Genomic DNA, 16580 nt, shown 5'->3' on the forward strand with positions numbered 1-16580 from the left:
GAATACAAAAACACTCTTGCATAACTTCATGGACTCTGGAAAACTCATGCCAAAGACTGATATTTACTGCATGACAAAAATATCCATCACGTGTATTAAATAATGAATTGATAAATTAGTGAAAAGATCCCAAAGGACAACTGCATATATTACAAGGCAATCAACCACCACATGTAGCATACAATAGAGCCAGTTCCACATTACATTTCATTCTTGATGAGCACTAACCTCGTCTTAGTTCATTTTCAGCTGTGTGTGTATTGCTATTGATCACATCTGTTAACCCTCAACTGTCCTATCATCATAGGAAAGAACAGGCAAATGAAAACAGCAAATTATGTGTATAAATGTAAACAAGATTTAACTGCTCGTGAAACATAGAATGACTTTCAGCTTTGTCTTTCAAACACATGAAACAACACAAAGATGAGCCACATGCACAACTAAACAGGATGCCTTGATTTATATAGGTAATGCCAGATCTTCCTTCATATTACAAATGTCAACTTCATTGCCCCACAAATACAACAGAAATCACCAATTGAATCATCATTTCCATGCATCAATTTTCAAAACTAAGCATACCAAAGTTGCTCATGTATTTGAGATTACCGGTCTTCATTTAAGACTTACCTCATTCTTGATCTGCATCTGTTTGAGAGGCAAAATAAGATCATGGCCACCAAGTGTACTAACACCTGAAAGAGCTATAGAGGGTTCCAAGTCAAAACAATCATTGTACAGAAGAACCAACTTAAGTTCCATCTGTGACATGCATCATGCATCCCATTTTCATAACAAAACTCAAGTTGAATAGCATGTTCATAATTTTCAACAAAGCAGATCTCCTCTCCTACAATATTATCTGTGGCCTCAAATGTCGAAAGCATCTTCAACATCTCAATAGCTCTTGAGCAATGGCACTTTTAGTTATTGATGCATGGTTGGCTGTGAAACAGGGTAAGCAACAGGCACCATTGGAGTACCAGGAACCACTTGTCCAGGAAGAGCTCCCCTTGCTACATATGGTACATGTCCAGAAGGAAGCATAACAGGAGTACCAACAGCAGAAACACCAGTTCCAGAAATAGGTTGGCCAACAGGAGGTCCATATACACCAACATTTGGCAAGGCTGGTTGAGCAGAACTCTTGGCAGATTTTCCTGTGGATCCTGTAGATCCATTAGCTTGACCTGTGATAGGTCCTTGCGGTGTTGATGTGTCTCCCTTGTCCACACTGGTAATATCATGAATACTAGACCTCCTCCTGTCCTTATTAATTGAATTCAAACGAATAAAGTATTTCTGAGCATGACTTGCCACCTGGGTAGGAGTCCTAGATATAACAAAATTCCTGGAAATACTTCGCCAATCACCTTTACCAAACTTGTCCAGTCCAAGCAGAAATAACCTGCTTAAGCAAGCATCCAGAACTCGAGTTATGAGAACCTGGCATACTTGGAGGCTACTTGTAATCTAGCAATTTGCTTCCCCATTCTTATTCTATGACTTTCACTCCAATATTTTAATATTTTCTTTACATCTTATAGCAAAGTACCCAGAAAAAAGAGCAAAATAAATGTGGCTAATTGTCTGCAATAACTCTATGGATGCAGCCATCCTACACAATCTATGCATGACAAATCCCCTGTCCAGGGAAGCCTATAATTGTCCACAGAACATGTAATTAATTTTCCCGTGAAACTCAACAACGTTAAATTAAACAATTGTTATGCCAAATCAAGTCAATAGCAAAAGCTTTATTTGCCAAGACCATAAATACACTATACTGTAGTTTGTAAAGAAGCAGTAGATGTTAAAAGCATAGTAACCAGTTGTATAGCCACTAACTAGCAATTAAAACAAATCTGCAACTTCTAGGAAAAGAAAATATAATCTTGAGCTTACACTAATATTAGGATGAAAACTATGACCGAGGATCCACTTGCAAACCTTAAACATTAGATGACACACAAATCAACAAAAGCCTACTTCCAGCCCAGAATGGAATCAAAATATTTAATTTATAAATATACGTTTGTTTTTATTTAATGGCTCAACCCCTAAACAATGGGAGACTGCAAGCATCGGCTAACAGCCAAAGAGAAAAAGGCATTCATCAAAGCAAACTGAGGAAAAGTAAAATATCCACTCTTAAGCATAACTTTTCCAAATTGCAACAAGACGAGAAAATGTTAAAAGGGATCAAGGTTCTAGTTTGGTTAAAAACTTAAAAGTAACTTTCCCGTGGCACATAGCATTCTTAAACTTGCTCTTTGGATCATGTCTATTACATGCATATAAAGACAAACGCTAGTTTAAAAAAGCAACTGAAAGAGTGCAAGTTTCTAGTTTGGTAAAGAAGTAACCTGTGGTGCATACTGCATAGCATGCTTAACCTTGCTCTTTGCATCATGTCTATCACAAGCATATAGAGACAAACGCTAATTTAAAAAATTCTAAATACAGAATCTTTTAAGTTTTAGATTCAAATTTGGAGAAAAGATACACCCACAAATATCAAATCTTACCTTTCATGAATTACTTTTAAAATGTGTTTAAATGTATTTTTCTAAATGTGTTCCAACTAAAACATATTGAATGTTCTTTCATTCCCACTTTCTTCATGATTTAGACCGATCGCATCACTCCCTCAATATAACCCTAGGGGGAAGAGACAGACAGCCCCAATCATGTTATGTACTCCGATTAACCCTGGAAAAGGGGCAAAATGGTCGAGCTGTTTAAAGATTAACGCCACAATTATATCATCCAATCTGTGCGACCTTACAATACAGAGAAGATATGCTAACATGGAATAAAATCTTCCAAGAAAGCATACATTCAGAAACTTGTAGATAAGAGATCTCATAGAGAACAAGCCAAATGCTTGGGAATTCACAACACACGTACAGTTACTGCTATATAACTAAAAGGATACATTGCCTGAAAAAGCCTAACAGATTTCTAAGGGTTTGCATCCAGATGCTAGGGTTTGAATTGCTATATCTTCGGTGTATAGGAAACCTCATAAACCTTCCTTGATTTCAAATTGTTAATGAGTGTAGGATTACCACAAATATACATGCAAGATTTTCCTTCTTTCAAGTTTCTTGCTAGAGTTAAGCCCTCAGTGACATTATCTTCTAAGTGTGACCCTGGGTGAAGGTATTTATGATCAAAGTTATTTATTATCCAATCATAAGTGCTATTATGTATAAGCTTATCAAGATATAGAATCTCAATGAAGCAATAGTCTGCAAAAAATCGCGATTATACCCGAATAATCTTGAATCCTGGAGCTAGCTGATTTATTCCCCGAAAAAATCGTTGACCAAGTGTTGACCCAATTTTCAAAGATTTTTTGCATTTAAATCATGTTAAAATCATGTTAAAGACCCCAAAAATGGCAAAAAAGTGAAAAAAATCATTGTAAAAACTTGCAAAACCCTAGAAAAACGCGTGAAATTACTGAATTGCTTAGAAATAGGGTTGGTCTGAGACAAAATCAGAGTCAATGTGGAATCAACGTTGAAAAAGTTTGTTATTTTGTCCATTTTCGAGGGGTTCATCCTTCCCCACACTTCACTTGTTCAAACCCACAAGCTCAACTACCCAACAAAGGTAGAGAACCCACGAGCTCAATGGCCTAGTAGGGGGTTTGAACCTTGGTGGCTACCTCACCAATGGAGTTTTTCTACCACAACACTAAACATTCAAAGACATATTTAATATGTGTAGATATAGATATATGATTTTTAATTTATAATTGATATAATTAATTTTTGCTCAAACAAAGACATACAATTCATCATGTGAGCAATATATCTAAAGTGCTCCACGAAATAAATCTGAATGACAACAAACAAGCTTACATAGTTGTAATAAAAGAGCCTCCAACACACAATCATTAAAATTTGTCTCTAACTAAAATAGTAGTTGCAAGCTAGGTATTGCCAGAACCAGTGGCTTGCTAATCTTTTACTTCAGCTAAACAAATGCCTTTTGTTGAAACCTACCCCATATAAAAGACTTACCAATTGCCATCAGGAAATATAAATCATTGCAACAATGGAATATGATTTGATAAGCTTTCTCAAATATTGAACTACCCCTAAAAATCTCCTTGCCTCAATCAGAATGAAAGTCTTGGATCACTTCAAAATGGCTTTCCACTTTTACTAAATTCCTAACGATTGTTGGATCTCTGCCTAATAAATTTTGATCTCAGCTACTTCATAGACTTAGCTAATCTTTGATCTTAGACTTAGACAACTATTTGGTGTATTTGGTGACTGCCCTTTTAAAAAGTTAAATGAATATTTGCGTATGTAATCAACAATATGAATATAACAACAAAAATCTATTTTCTACAATTCATGGGTTAAACTCCTTGTCTCAATCACAATGAAAGTCTTGGATCACTTCAAAATGGCTTCCACTTTTACTAAATTCCTAACAATAGTTGGATCTTTGTATGATAAATTTTGATCTCAGCTACTTCATAGACTTAGCTAATACCCCTAGAAAATTCCTTGCCTCAATCACAATGAAAGTCTTGGATCACTTCAAAATGGCTTCCACTTTTACTAAATTCCTAACAATAGTTGGATCTTAGTCTGATAAATTTTGATCTTAGCTACTTCATAGACTTAGCTAATCTTTGATCTCAGACTTAGACAACTATTTGGTGCATTTGGTGACTGCCCTTTCAAAAAAGTTAAATGAATATTTGCCTATGTAATCAGCAACATGAATATAAACAACAAAATCTATTTTCTACAATTCATGGGTTAAACTCTATTTTATTTACTCTTTATATCTCTATGCTATGGAAATGCCCTTCAGTTTTAAAAAACAAAGTAGTTTGTGTCTATTTTTCTACAAATTTATTATAATTTTTTTAAATCCAATTTCTTCATTTTTTCAAAAAATCTTGTACTTATGGTTTGCCGATTTTTTCCCCAAATGATTTTTGTTACTATGATATAAAGCATTGCAATTGTGGAATATGATTTGATAAGCTTTCTAAAATATTGAATTAACCCTACAAAACCCCTTGCCTCAATCACAATGAAATTCTTAGATTACTTCACAATGGCTTCCACTTTTACTATTTGTCCACAACTATTTGGTATATTTGGTGACTGCCCTCTTAAAAAGTTAACTGATTATTTGACTATGTAATCAGTAATATGAACATAAACAACAAAAATTTATTTTCTACAATTCACGGGTTAAACTGTATTTTATTTGCTCTTTATATCTCTATGCTATGGAAATGCCCTAAAGTTATTTAAAAAAATAGCTTCTCTCTCTTTTTCTACAAATTTTTATGTTTTATTTTAAATCCGATTTTTTCCCCTTTTTTTCAAAAATATTATACTTTTGGTTTGCCGATTTTTTCCCTAAACGATTTTTGCTACTATGATATAGATAACAAGGGCCCATGTGTCTAGACACATTTTCTTGCTCAAATTTTGCAATTTTTTAGCAAATTCCAATGTTTAAGAAGGCAGGCAGTTATTCATATTTTTTAGTGGACTCAAGAAATTTATTTTTAAAATATATTTTGCATAAATATTATCATCTTTGTAACCAGAAGCAGTTTTTTAAGGATTTGATAATTTTCTGTTACTTTCCCAATAAACATCATGTTAAGCCTTAAGGTGAATTGGCACGTATAATTCACTTGAAGAGGAGTGTATCTCATCAAAATTTTAAAACTCTTCATTATATTCATATTGTAGTTTTACATTGGTTAAGGGTAATCTAAAAGTCCTGTGACTATACTTTTTTTAGTAAGATAACTATTTATTATGAAAAAAGGTAGGTTACAACAGACAAAATTCTGCTAGAACAAAAAGTAGAAATCTGCTATCGATGATCATCTCTAGATGGAACTTCATTGAAACCATGAAGAGGACCAGGTGACATAGATCAATAGAGCAGTCCTCCAGACATAATACATATTTTATGCCTAAACCTTGCTGAACTGAACCCGGGGGAAAAAAAAATGGAACCCCCACCCCAAACCCAAAGAAGCAACATAGCAAAAAACCATCAGCAAAGCTATTATGAGGAGCTAAAAGCAACATAACTGCTAATCCTAGTTGAGAAGATTATATTTATTTATAATGATCCTTAAAACAACTTCTGTGGCAGAGGAAAACAAAAAATCATCACTCCAGATGCATTCTTAGTGCTGAGAGACCTGGACATAGCTTGTGGACAGGCATGCTTAATAGAGTGGGAGGTGTGGCCAACAGTAGGTTTGTTGCCAGGCCAACAATTCTAAATCGGATGAGCATTGTGAGCCTAGACATGCATTATGGGGGCAACATACACCTTATCTTGATCATTTCCAGTTGGTCCACGATATCCCTAACTAGAGAATGCCTGTCACTTGGGAAGTGGCAATCCCTGATTCATTTCTTGAATAACTCCCACAGATAAGCATTTAATGGAATCTTTGAAGACAAACTGCTCAAAAATGCACATCCTACATTGTTGATGCTCTGTGCTGGTCACCAGGAGTTCATTGCTTGCAGCAAGGTAGGAAATACAGTTTTGGAGCTGGGGGGGAGGGGAGTGGTGATGGTGATCAAATGGGCAGGGGTGGTGAATGAAGACATGTTCTTTAATCTGCCTGGCCATGCTTTAAAATGTCAGACTGTAGAGTTTTAACAGCATTCGGAACACAGAGGACCCCAAAGACGTGATCAAGCTTTGGTTGAGATAGAAAATTTCACCCAAAGGAGAGATTGCTTTGACTCGGAAAATGATCAGAACCAGAACCCACTGGATGAGGGAACCCACATTGACAACCCTGAATGCCTTTCTGGGCATATGTGACTCTGGATACCTATGAAATGAAGGAGATGCTAAAAATGGAGGAGCATCCAGTATGGTAGATACTTCACTATATGAATTCTAACAGTCGCCATGCAATTTACTGTTGTCCCTCTAATGTATACAAATGTATGCTGGTGTATAGCAGCTGTACAGAATATGCAAAGCAACAATCGCTTCACAAACATTTACAATATGAAGGCCCCACATCTTTAACAATTATAAACAAAACTGTCAAAAAACTAGCAAACAACAATTTACTATCTCTGAGTAAAGGCCTAGAAAGATGTTAAAAACTGAAACAAAAATTGAAAGGTAATAACCTATCAAACCTTAAAGCACCATAACCTAGCATATCAGACACGGATGATTCAGAAAACAATAGCAACGAAAACATGGGAATAAATTATAAACAATCAAGATTTCAAAGTTCAATTAACATGGAAATATGTTCCATGTCTGGCTGTAAGAAAGCCAAGGGCATTGGCATATTCCAGGAAATAGCACTCTTCCAATGGAAGACCAAACAAGATCCAAAGATATTACAAAAATAGACAGGTACAAAACAAAATGGAGATAATGCATGTTCTCATTAGATAGTCGGTTAGGAATTGTTCGCTCTTGTTTAAAACATAACTCTTATGACATTCTTTTAGTTGATACAAATTTTACAATAATAGACTTTAATGCAAGCACCACTCGTCAGTGCCAAAAGCACATAGATTGGCCTCATTTAAAATCAGATTCTAGTACTGTTATTTACATAACATCCCGCAAGTAAAACATCCAAAATTAGGGGATACAATATAATTCTCAAGGGTATATGCTCAATATCTAAATCCAACAAGAACACAATGAGAGCTAACACTCTTGATACAATATCACCAACAGTATCCAAATAACCAATAATTCTCAAGAGTACATGTTATAATATATGAATAAGATAAACAAAATGAGAGCTACTGCTCTCATTTCCAACCAAAAAAAGCTAACATGTGTATGAAAACCTTGTCCCCATATCCTCATCTTATGGTGACTATTTTTATATAATATAGTTGCAACCTTATTCTTTTACATTTTAAATGGCCTCCCTGTCCCTGTAACCCAACGTCCAACCCCAGATCCCAGTGAGTAAGCAAAATATAAACATGCATTAAAGGTTTACATAAATATTAGTAGAGAATTCCATAAACATGCATAGTTGCAAGTGGAAGAATCCGCAAAGCATACAGTACAATTGGAAAGCTGCATTACTACACTCAAGTACAGAATGCAAAAACATGAAGGATTACCCAAATGGAGATTTAAAACAATCTCCTACAGTTTAAGGTACACATAGTAAGTCATGTTGGCTACTCATGCATTACATAAGTATATATTATCAACTACACTCATACATAGTGAGTGCTTGTCCCATGAAGGCACAAAGCTACACAAAAAAGCAGACTTACATAGTCTTTGATATCACCCAATTGATATATGTGGGGCTACCATTCACAACTTAGAAAGGCTTTCCCTTTATTTTAAAATGACCAATATATTTTAGTAATTTCCTTGCTTTATTGTAGTGGTTGGGTATCTTTCAAAGCAAAGATATGTGCTAATTGTATGACTTGGCTCATCAAATTCTTTTATATCATGATGCTTGAAAAAGATAGAGATCTTTTTGGGATGTAATACACTTGGTCATTGTTGATCTGGGTAGATTCTCCAGACATAATTCAAGCAAGTACTGTATTCTTTTTCCTTAGAGGACCAGATTTGCAACTTAACTTCACAGTTCACTTGACAGATGAACCTCACACCTCGTGCCAAGGACCCTGTGAACAGCAGCACATTGGGCTCCATCAGAACTACAGGACCAAACGTGGGGCCCAAATTATAACTGACAATTCGTCTTCCCCTGTCCAGCAATGGTCAAGAAGGAAGAAAAATGGTTGGAATATGAAAATGGTTTCTATAACTATCCATTCATGTAAAATGATTTTATTGATATTTCTTTCTGCTCTCCTTGCAACAGCAAGAACAAGAAAGATCATCAGATAGAGAAGCATAAATCTTCCATAAGTGTATGCCATGTACCAAATGCACAAAATTAATATAGTTTTCCATTCCAATTCTTCATCTCTAACATGCGTCATACTTTGCATGCTATTTATCATATCTGAATCATTATTTAGTATCACTTCTGAATATAACACATGTACATTCTCACCATTTTGAGTGTTGTCCTCCAGCTATCTCCTGGATCCAGATCAAATGTCCTTGGTCATTATTGTTTATGATTGTCCCACCATGTCTTTTTTGAGGACGCACATGCTTTTTGAGAGACAGCTCCTATGGATAGTATGTTACCAAGCTATACTCACTTTTTCATATCCTGCTCCAGCTGGAGGACGGTCTTGGATATTGTCTACCATTGAGTGTAGACAGTCCAATTACAATCTATTCCCCTTATGAGTGCATAAGCATTTGGAGCTTTGTATTTGCTATATTGTAAAAGTATTCATGATCTTCAATATAAAATAAGTCCACAAATATATTCAAGTACCTTCTCTTTGAGTAAAATAATTTTGTACGTTTTTCTTTGAAAGCATACAGATAGAAAAAGGAAATGATCACAGATTATGCATGAATTCCTCATATTTAACAAACATATTTATTATTCCTTGAAAAAAAAACATTTATAACAGTCTACACATATGGGGAAAAACCATTTAAAGTAATGCCAAATAAACCAGACCAGAAGAAACCAAAAGTGAGAAACTTCTTGTTGCTATATGCATCTAGGGAAAATTTCCAAAAAAATTGTGTTCATACAATCGAGCCATATTTGAAGGCATCCACCCATGATGGCTTGTGATTTTCTGCAACATAGAAGATTCGAAGGAGATTGTGGCAATGTTTAACATGCAATCTTGGTCCTCGAGCAAATGAAGAATATTTATCAACTTTTAAATCTTTGCTGAAACAAAAAGTTTGCACCAAATATGCTCCACAAGTGACAACCTTCAAAAACTTAAAGAGATGGTTTGAGAATAGGGGTTCACTTTTATTTTCCTTTACAGATCCATATAAAAAGTAACTTGCAGGTCACTTTTACAAAGTGAGCATGTAAAGTCGTCTAGGGGTGATTATTTCGTACAAAGGTAAGACTAACTGAGAATTAAAATATGGGTTTTGCATTCAGTCTAGCATTTCACTTTTAAATTAAATAAAGGACCCAAAACATAGAGATAGAGACATTGCCTCCTAGCACATTAACACCAGCTAATAGGGCCAACCTGGAGATTAATCCTTATGTAGTGCTGTTTGAGTTGTAATGATGCTGACTTATTAGTTGTTTATTCTAGGCATTCTGGACACTGTCTTATAATGTGTGCCAATGTTTGAATTGTAGTGGTGCTGATTTATTGAGTTACGTGTTCTATATATCCCAGGAAGGCATGGTCCAGGTTGCATTACCCTGCAAGTGGGTTGCTTTGTTTCTAAGTACTTATGGCAGAACCCTTAGTTAAATCATGCATCAGTTGCCAAGGGTACATTATAATAAGACCAAAGCAGCCCACTATTTAAATGATGCAACCTAATGAGTGTCATCCTTGGTAGATAGAACAAGCAACCTTATAAATATGCATCATTACAGCCCCAGAAACAGTACAGAGGATCAAGCTTTGATTTGGCACAAGTCAATGTCAACATGTATTGCACTTACAGACCTACTCGAATCATCATTATACCATTACACAATATAAACTCCAACATTTGTCCAATTAATAATGCACATCAACACTGTTTGTCATGCAACCCCTAAGGTCCTCAATTAGACAATATTTTTATATGTGGCCATTTCTACAATGTATTTAGGTAGATTAAAGAATATAAGCCAATAGCCCATAAATTTAGCATCACAATTTTGTTACTTCCCCCTGCTTATTTGTCTAACCAATGACTTCAATTGCTCTATTTCATTTGTTTCCATATTTCATTCAGCTCTTTCGAGCAAGTTAGATGTCTAGTTATATCTAGTTAAAGTGTCTCTTGAACTCATTCATAGCATCCCTACCCTGCCTGCTTCATGCAATGATTGTCCATTTGTACTCTCTTCTCCCAGGTCATTCTCCTAAGAACATTACCAAACTCTGTATGGCCCTTTTGCAGTTGATTGACAAGGATGATAACCTTCTTCTGCTCTCAACTCTGAAGCAAATTACAGATATGCTCTCCCTCAGCCCCCTTCTGTCGGCTCTACCAATGGTTTACTTGGCAAGGAAGCTTTCTTTCACATGGTTGATTTTTACTCTACAGCTAACGTATAATTATACCTTGGCATGTTTAGGGTTTACCAGAATAACCCTCTCATATTGGGTTTTATTGTTCCTAGATTTAGATTTAAAATTTAAATAAGTGTTACCGTTTGTTTTGGTTTTTTGCCACTTTTGATTAAGCTATTGTAATACGTAGTTTTGAATTTCAATGACCTATTTTGGTTTCGTGCGAAAATTAGAATAAGTTATTTCTCTTCAACATGTGGATTTTAGTGTATCTTTTGTTTTCCTCAAAAGGATATGTTGTATCGAGTCATATGTATTATGTGACATCCTAGAAAGCAAAAAATGTAGAACTGATCAAAACTTCATAATCTTGTAAGGGTGGATAAGAAAAAGCACTAAACATTCAAAATGAAGAATAAGAGCAATTTTTTGAAAATAAATTACAAATGGGGATAAAAATTCAGAAGCATGCCCTTTGTCTGACTATGTAACCGCCCTTAGAATATGCAAGTAGGAGCCATATTTGACTGGAAATATGTTTCCAGGAATGGAGAAGGCTAGGGCCCGACATCAACAATCTTCTTTGATATATATCAATAAGAAATGGAAGACAAATAGAAATACGGTTGCAAACAACACAAATAAGGACAGGAGGTAAATGTTGCTAAGATGTGTAATGTACATATATATCACAAATTATTATTTGTGAGATAAAGATAACCATATTAGATGTGTCTGTACATATGGAAAAAAAGGTCCATTCACTAGACCAAATTACAGTTTTAAGTTTTAAATGTTTTTTCTTTGTTCCTCAGAAGGTCTGGTGAGAGACTTCTGGAAAAGTTTTTAGGTCCAGAAAATTCTCAAAATACATCTCAAGAATTCCCTTCAATTTAATGATAAGTTACAGTTTCTTAACATTTATGGTATAAAGATCCTTTGTTCCACTATTTTCATTATGGCGAGAAACTATTGAAAAACATAAACAAACAGACTACACGGCTGTTACCAATTACTTCAGTGTATCAAGTAAAGTCATGCTGAATACTTGGTTCCTGAATTATTCTATGTTTGCTCCAGATGGAGACATTGACCTATCTATTTTTGGAATAGTTACCTAAAAAGATATAAGCATGGTCATTGATGATTTCGAAACCAAAGTTTATGAAAGAATAACCTAAAAAGTTTCCATCAGTTTTACTTAAGATCCAATTTTATATTCATATACAATCAGGAAGCAATATCAGATTGTTTAAAAATTATTCTTGAAATATTAAGATTTTTGCCCTTGAAATTTGAAAAAGAAAGATATTACTCCCAGCTGACCTAAATTTATCATCATTAGAAATAGAATGTAACGATACTTCATAAAATAATATATTTCCTGAAGTCATTAGAAATATTAAGTATTATTGAAAATTTAGTTATTTTCCATTTCAGAGAACAGCATAGCCAATAATTGCTGTGCACTTTTACTATCATCTTTGTGTGTATGTGACTTTCCCACCTTACCCTCCCAAATACAACCACATGTACCTACAACAGTTTGCAGTCTGACTTTAATACTTCTATGTAAGACTTTTGTACTTATCAGAGCCTGCATTTTAAGGGTCATAATGTATGCACAAGAGGGAAGACATGGAAATACAGAGAAAATTACCAAGCATTTGGAGGAAAAAAAATCAAGTACAAAGCAATATGAAGGTGTAGAGCATGCAATGTACCTAAATATAAGCACAGATGGAATGGATAAAAGAACAGAGGATGCGCGCTAGCAATAAGAGAAGATACACACTAACAAAAGCTAGAAAGTTCAAAGATTCCTTTGCTTGAACAATCTGAAATGAAAATGTGCAAAATGCTTTCCCAAACAGTTCAAACTCAATTTGCATTTCAAGAAGACATTAGCAGAAAGTGATTTCCAAGAAAATGATCGGCAGAAGCTTCCACATGCATTGGCTGCTACCGAGTCCCAACACAATTAAATAACTTGCTCAGGCATAATTTAATTTTCTTATTTAAACTTAAAGTTTATGATACTTAACAGAAACATGTGCAGGATATTGAAAAAGTTGTAAAGAGTTTTAAAAATTTTAGGAAACACAAACCTACTGGTTAACTATTTATTTACAGAACAGAATCCCCATGGCAAGAACATATTCTTAAAAGCCATCTATCATAAGTGGCATGATAAAAGCAACCAGATGAGCCAAATCCAATCAGTTTCTATACATAGGCAAAGCTACCTACAACATGGAAAAATCACTAACTTTGCAAAGTAAAATATGAGGCTTGAGTGGACTTATCCCTGAGGTGCTTCTTAGCCATGCAATACCAGCCGATGGCACATCTTGGGGCATTTCAAAATTTATATCAACTGTATATAATCCTTAATGCTATAACACAACCATATCCACACAATGTTATTCACAATACCCAATGATTTTTAGTTCTGCTCCTCAATTTACAATAAAAGATACTAAGGCTTACCTGCCAAGACATTATTTGAGTATCTGTCCAATTCATTAAGTTACACATACACATATTGTAGAATCACTATATGGGTTGCTTAGACTAGCCATACAGAAATCATTCAGAGACCAAATGTTGGATGTGGTTAGCATGGCTGTTGTGCAATGAAGAATATAAACCTACATTAACCTTCTGCTTCCTTGGATAATATCCAGGCAAAAGTTCAAACAACATACACTGCTTTCATTGCACAATTCTTAAAAAAACACTAACAATGAACCAACAACATCATGCATTAATGTAAACAATTCATACGTACTTTAAATGAGGCCCAGACCTAATCTTACAGCTAAAGAGAAGCTCGCATTTCCCTCCCCAATCAAAAACATCAAGAACTAAAAGACCAGCTCAAGATGGGGCAAGCCTTCCAAATTGGAAGGAGCTATTAAGTCCTGTGATACAAAAAAAATAAAAACAATTTGGAAGCATATGAGATCTACAAATGTAAAAGACAAGCTCCTACTGCAATGATGACCCACGCTCAAAATTCAACAGATTAACTCCCTGCACTGAGTGGTCTTATGCTGCAGTGGCTTGGAGGTTGTGGCAGAAGATTTGGTCTTCAATGAAGCCAAAGGCAGCAGAACAACAAGATGCCTCACTTCTCGGGTAGTTATAAATCACGTCTGTGGTAAGAATTTGTACCTGGGCAGTCTTGCTCCCAGGAAATTAATGGGCTACAAAACAATTAAGAAAAAAAGTAATGGTGCATAGAGCATTTCAGTCCAATTAGAAAAAAACACGCTGCTTACATTGATAGAATCCCGGTTTCTGTAAGTCAATAGTACCCTAGACTTTGAAATAGCAACTCATTCCCTTTCATGACTAGACTAAAAAGCTTGCCAAGATATTTAATGAATAACTATAAACCCAAAAGAAATACTCATAGACTCAACTTATTCCCTCTGATGGTTAAAACGAGATGTGTGCCAGAGAGATTTAAAATACAACTGTCAAAACACATGAAATACTTATAGACTGAACTAAAGGAATTGACAAAAACAAAAAACCTGTGTTCTTCTTCGGTCCAAGCGATTCCTTTTCGGCGTTCCTGATCTGCTTTAGAGCCACCTTTTCCTGATGGATTTGTATCAACACTTTGAAGAGTTGCATACTGTGCTCCTTTCTTAGTGCCACTAGCTCCCACAGCTTGCTGCTCAGCAACAACTCCTTCTGTGGAAGAAACATAACGAGGAAGAGGCACTACACCAGCATCAATAGACTTGACATCTTCAACCAGAAGCTCGTAATGAATTTTTATCTCTGTTGCATTTTTTCCAGAAACTTCTGCAGCTATCTTTTCCCATCTCTCTTCACAGTCCTCGGTATGCACTGCAAGAGCATTCTCAAATGCTTTCTCCTGCTCTCTACTCCACCTGGAGCTTGCAGGAAGATCTGGGGAAGATGCTGTCATTTACCCTTTACCTCAATGATACTTGGTCTCACATAATAAACACTTCTAAATTCTCTATCCAATCCAAACTATTTGCCCTAGGGCTGGAACAGAGCTCTAGAGTCTAAATCCACAAACAGAACTCGGAGTACTCAAAATGATTGTAGCCCTTGTTGTGTACGAATAAAATCCAGAAGATGCTGAATACGTAGTTCGAACTAATAATCCAATCATGAGTTGAAAATGGTCATTGAACAGCATTTAGGATTGAAAGGAGAAAGCTCTCTGAAATACCCAAAAAGCCAAAACCCTATTAATACAAGAGGAACAAACAATGTCCTGCTAAACTCATTTAAGGGGACACTAAATGCTTAACTTTTGGTAACAGGCAATAAACAAATGCTTAGATTAATGACCAGATAAATTTACACACAGATCTATCAGTCAATCTTTCTGTAAAGAGTAATTAATCAATTTATGCCTAAAGGACAAGGACTATCTACCCCCTCAAACACACCAATATATGATCTACCCAAGCGTAAAATTTTCGTGGGTTCCCTTTCATATGAATGTGAGCGAAACAGACAGCTCGTGTCAGACATACTACACACCAAAAAAGTACTGTACACGAGAGCCCACATAACAACCAATACCTTGCAGAAAATACTGCATACAGACAGGCACAGAGATTTTAAAAGATGCTACAGCAGTAATAGATGGGCTCTGGAAACTTCTACAAACACCAATTTATGCATAAACACAACCATTACAATGACCCAGTTTAAACACCCATGTAACAAGCCTTGAGGTCAAGAACCCAGCAGCTCTTTGGTTGAAAAAACAACCAAAAATAGAAAGCTCTGAGATCTTCAATTGTAATTGTTGTGAATGTGAATCAAATTACAGAGTGATCCAAGTGTAAACACAGTAGCAGTTAGAAAATCAGTCTGGTAAAAGACAGTATCATGAAACCCGCAATGGTAAAAGACCATGTTCAATAGCCTGTCCATTAAGGCCGGCAATGAGACAAGAACTCAAATTCACCCAGCGAAATCATTGTTTCCTTGTTTTTAATATAATAAAAAAGGATAATAACGAGATTATTGGTTCACAACTCCTAATGCATCCAGAATAAGCAGATCCCCAAAAAAAGGGAGTGATACAGTTAATCAGGAGTATATACAAAGGCCCAGGATGAATCATGAATATTGTTCAATATGGAAGAATAAAAAATCAAAAACCATTATTGTTGGGTGCTCACGTAAATCTCTCTCAAGCGATGTAAATTAGGTGAGGCCTCGTTGGTCAATTCATCCCTGGTGAAAAAAGGAAAAATAAAATAAAATAGCATTTTTTTCAAATGGCATTGCCAAATCAGGTAAAATGTTATTTATTCTTGTGCCTAAATTTTTAATCTCATATTTATTAGTTTGTTTCTTGTCAGATAGCTTTCTTGTCTTTGTGCTTCTTGGCTGCTCTTTTTGTTTTCTTTCTTAAAAGTTTTCTAATAAAGTCCTTAATATATTTAA

General features: G+C 35.3%; 1 protein-coding gene across 1 annotated transcript; it reads right to left on the minus strand.

Moving 5' to 3' along the window:
• Window positions 1-438: 438 nt before the first annotated feature.
• LOC131056346 (transcription factor SRM1) lies at window positions 439-16319 on the minus strand. Its single transcript, XM_057990697.2, has 2 exons — window positions 14669-16319; window positions 439-1411 (listed from the first exon to the last, which is right to left on the minus strand). The coding sequence occupies exons 1-2, from the start codon at window positions 15070-15072 to the stop codon at window positions 931-933; spliced, it is 885 nt and encodes a 294-aa protein (XP_057846680.1). The 5' UTR covers window positions 15073-16319; the 3' UTR covers window positions 439-930.
• Between the last annotated feature and the right edge of the window lie 261 nt (window positions 16320-16580).

Source organism: Cryptomeria japonica, chromosome 7, assembly GCF_030272615.1.
Source record: "Cryptomeria japonica chromosome 7, Sugi_1.0, whole genome shotgun sequence".
Lineage (NCBI taxonomy): Eukaryota > Viridiplantae > Streptophyta > Pinopsida > Cupressales > Cupressaceae > Cryptomeria > Cryptomeria japonica.

Bases quoted from the DNA above. Each gene is read 5' to 3' on its own strand.
- LOC131056346 (XM_057990697.2), bottom strand. From the start codon at position 15,072: ATGACAGCATCTTCCCCAGATCTTCCTGCAAGCTCCAGGTGGAGTAGA. The intron at 1,412-14,668 runs GTTTTTTGTTTT...TTGCTTAAGCAG, and splicing joins TGGACCGAAGAAGAACACAG to GTTATTTCTGCTTGGACTGG.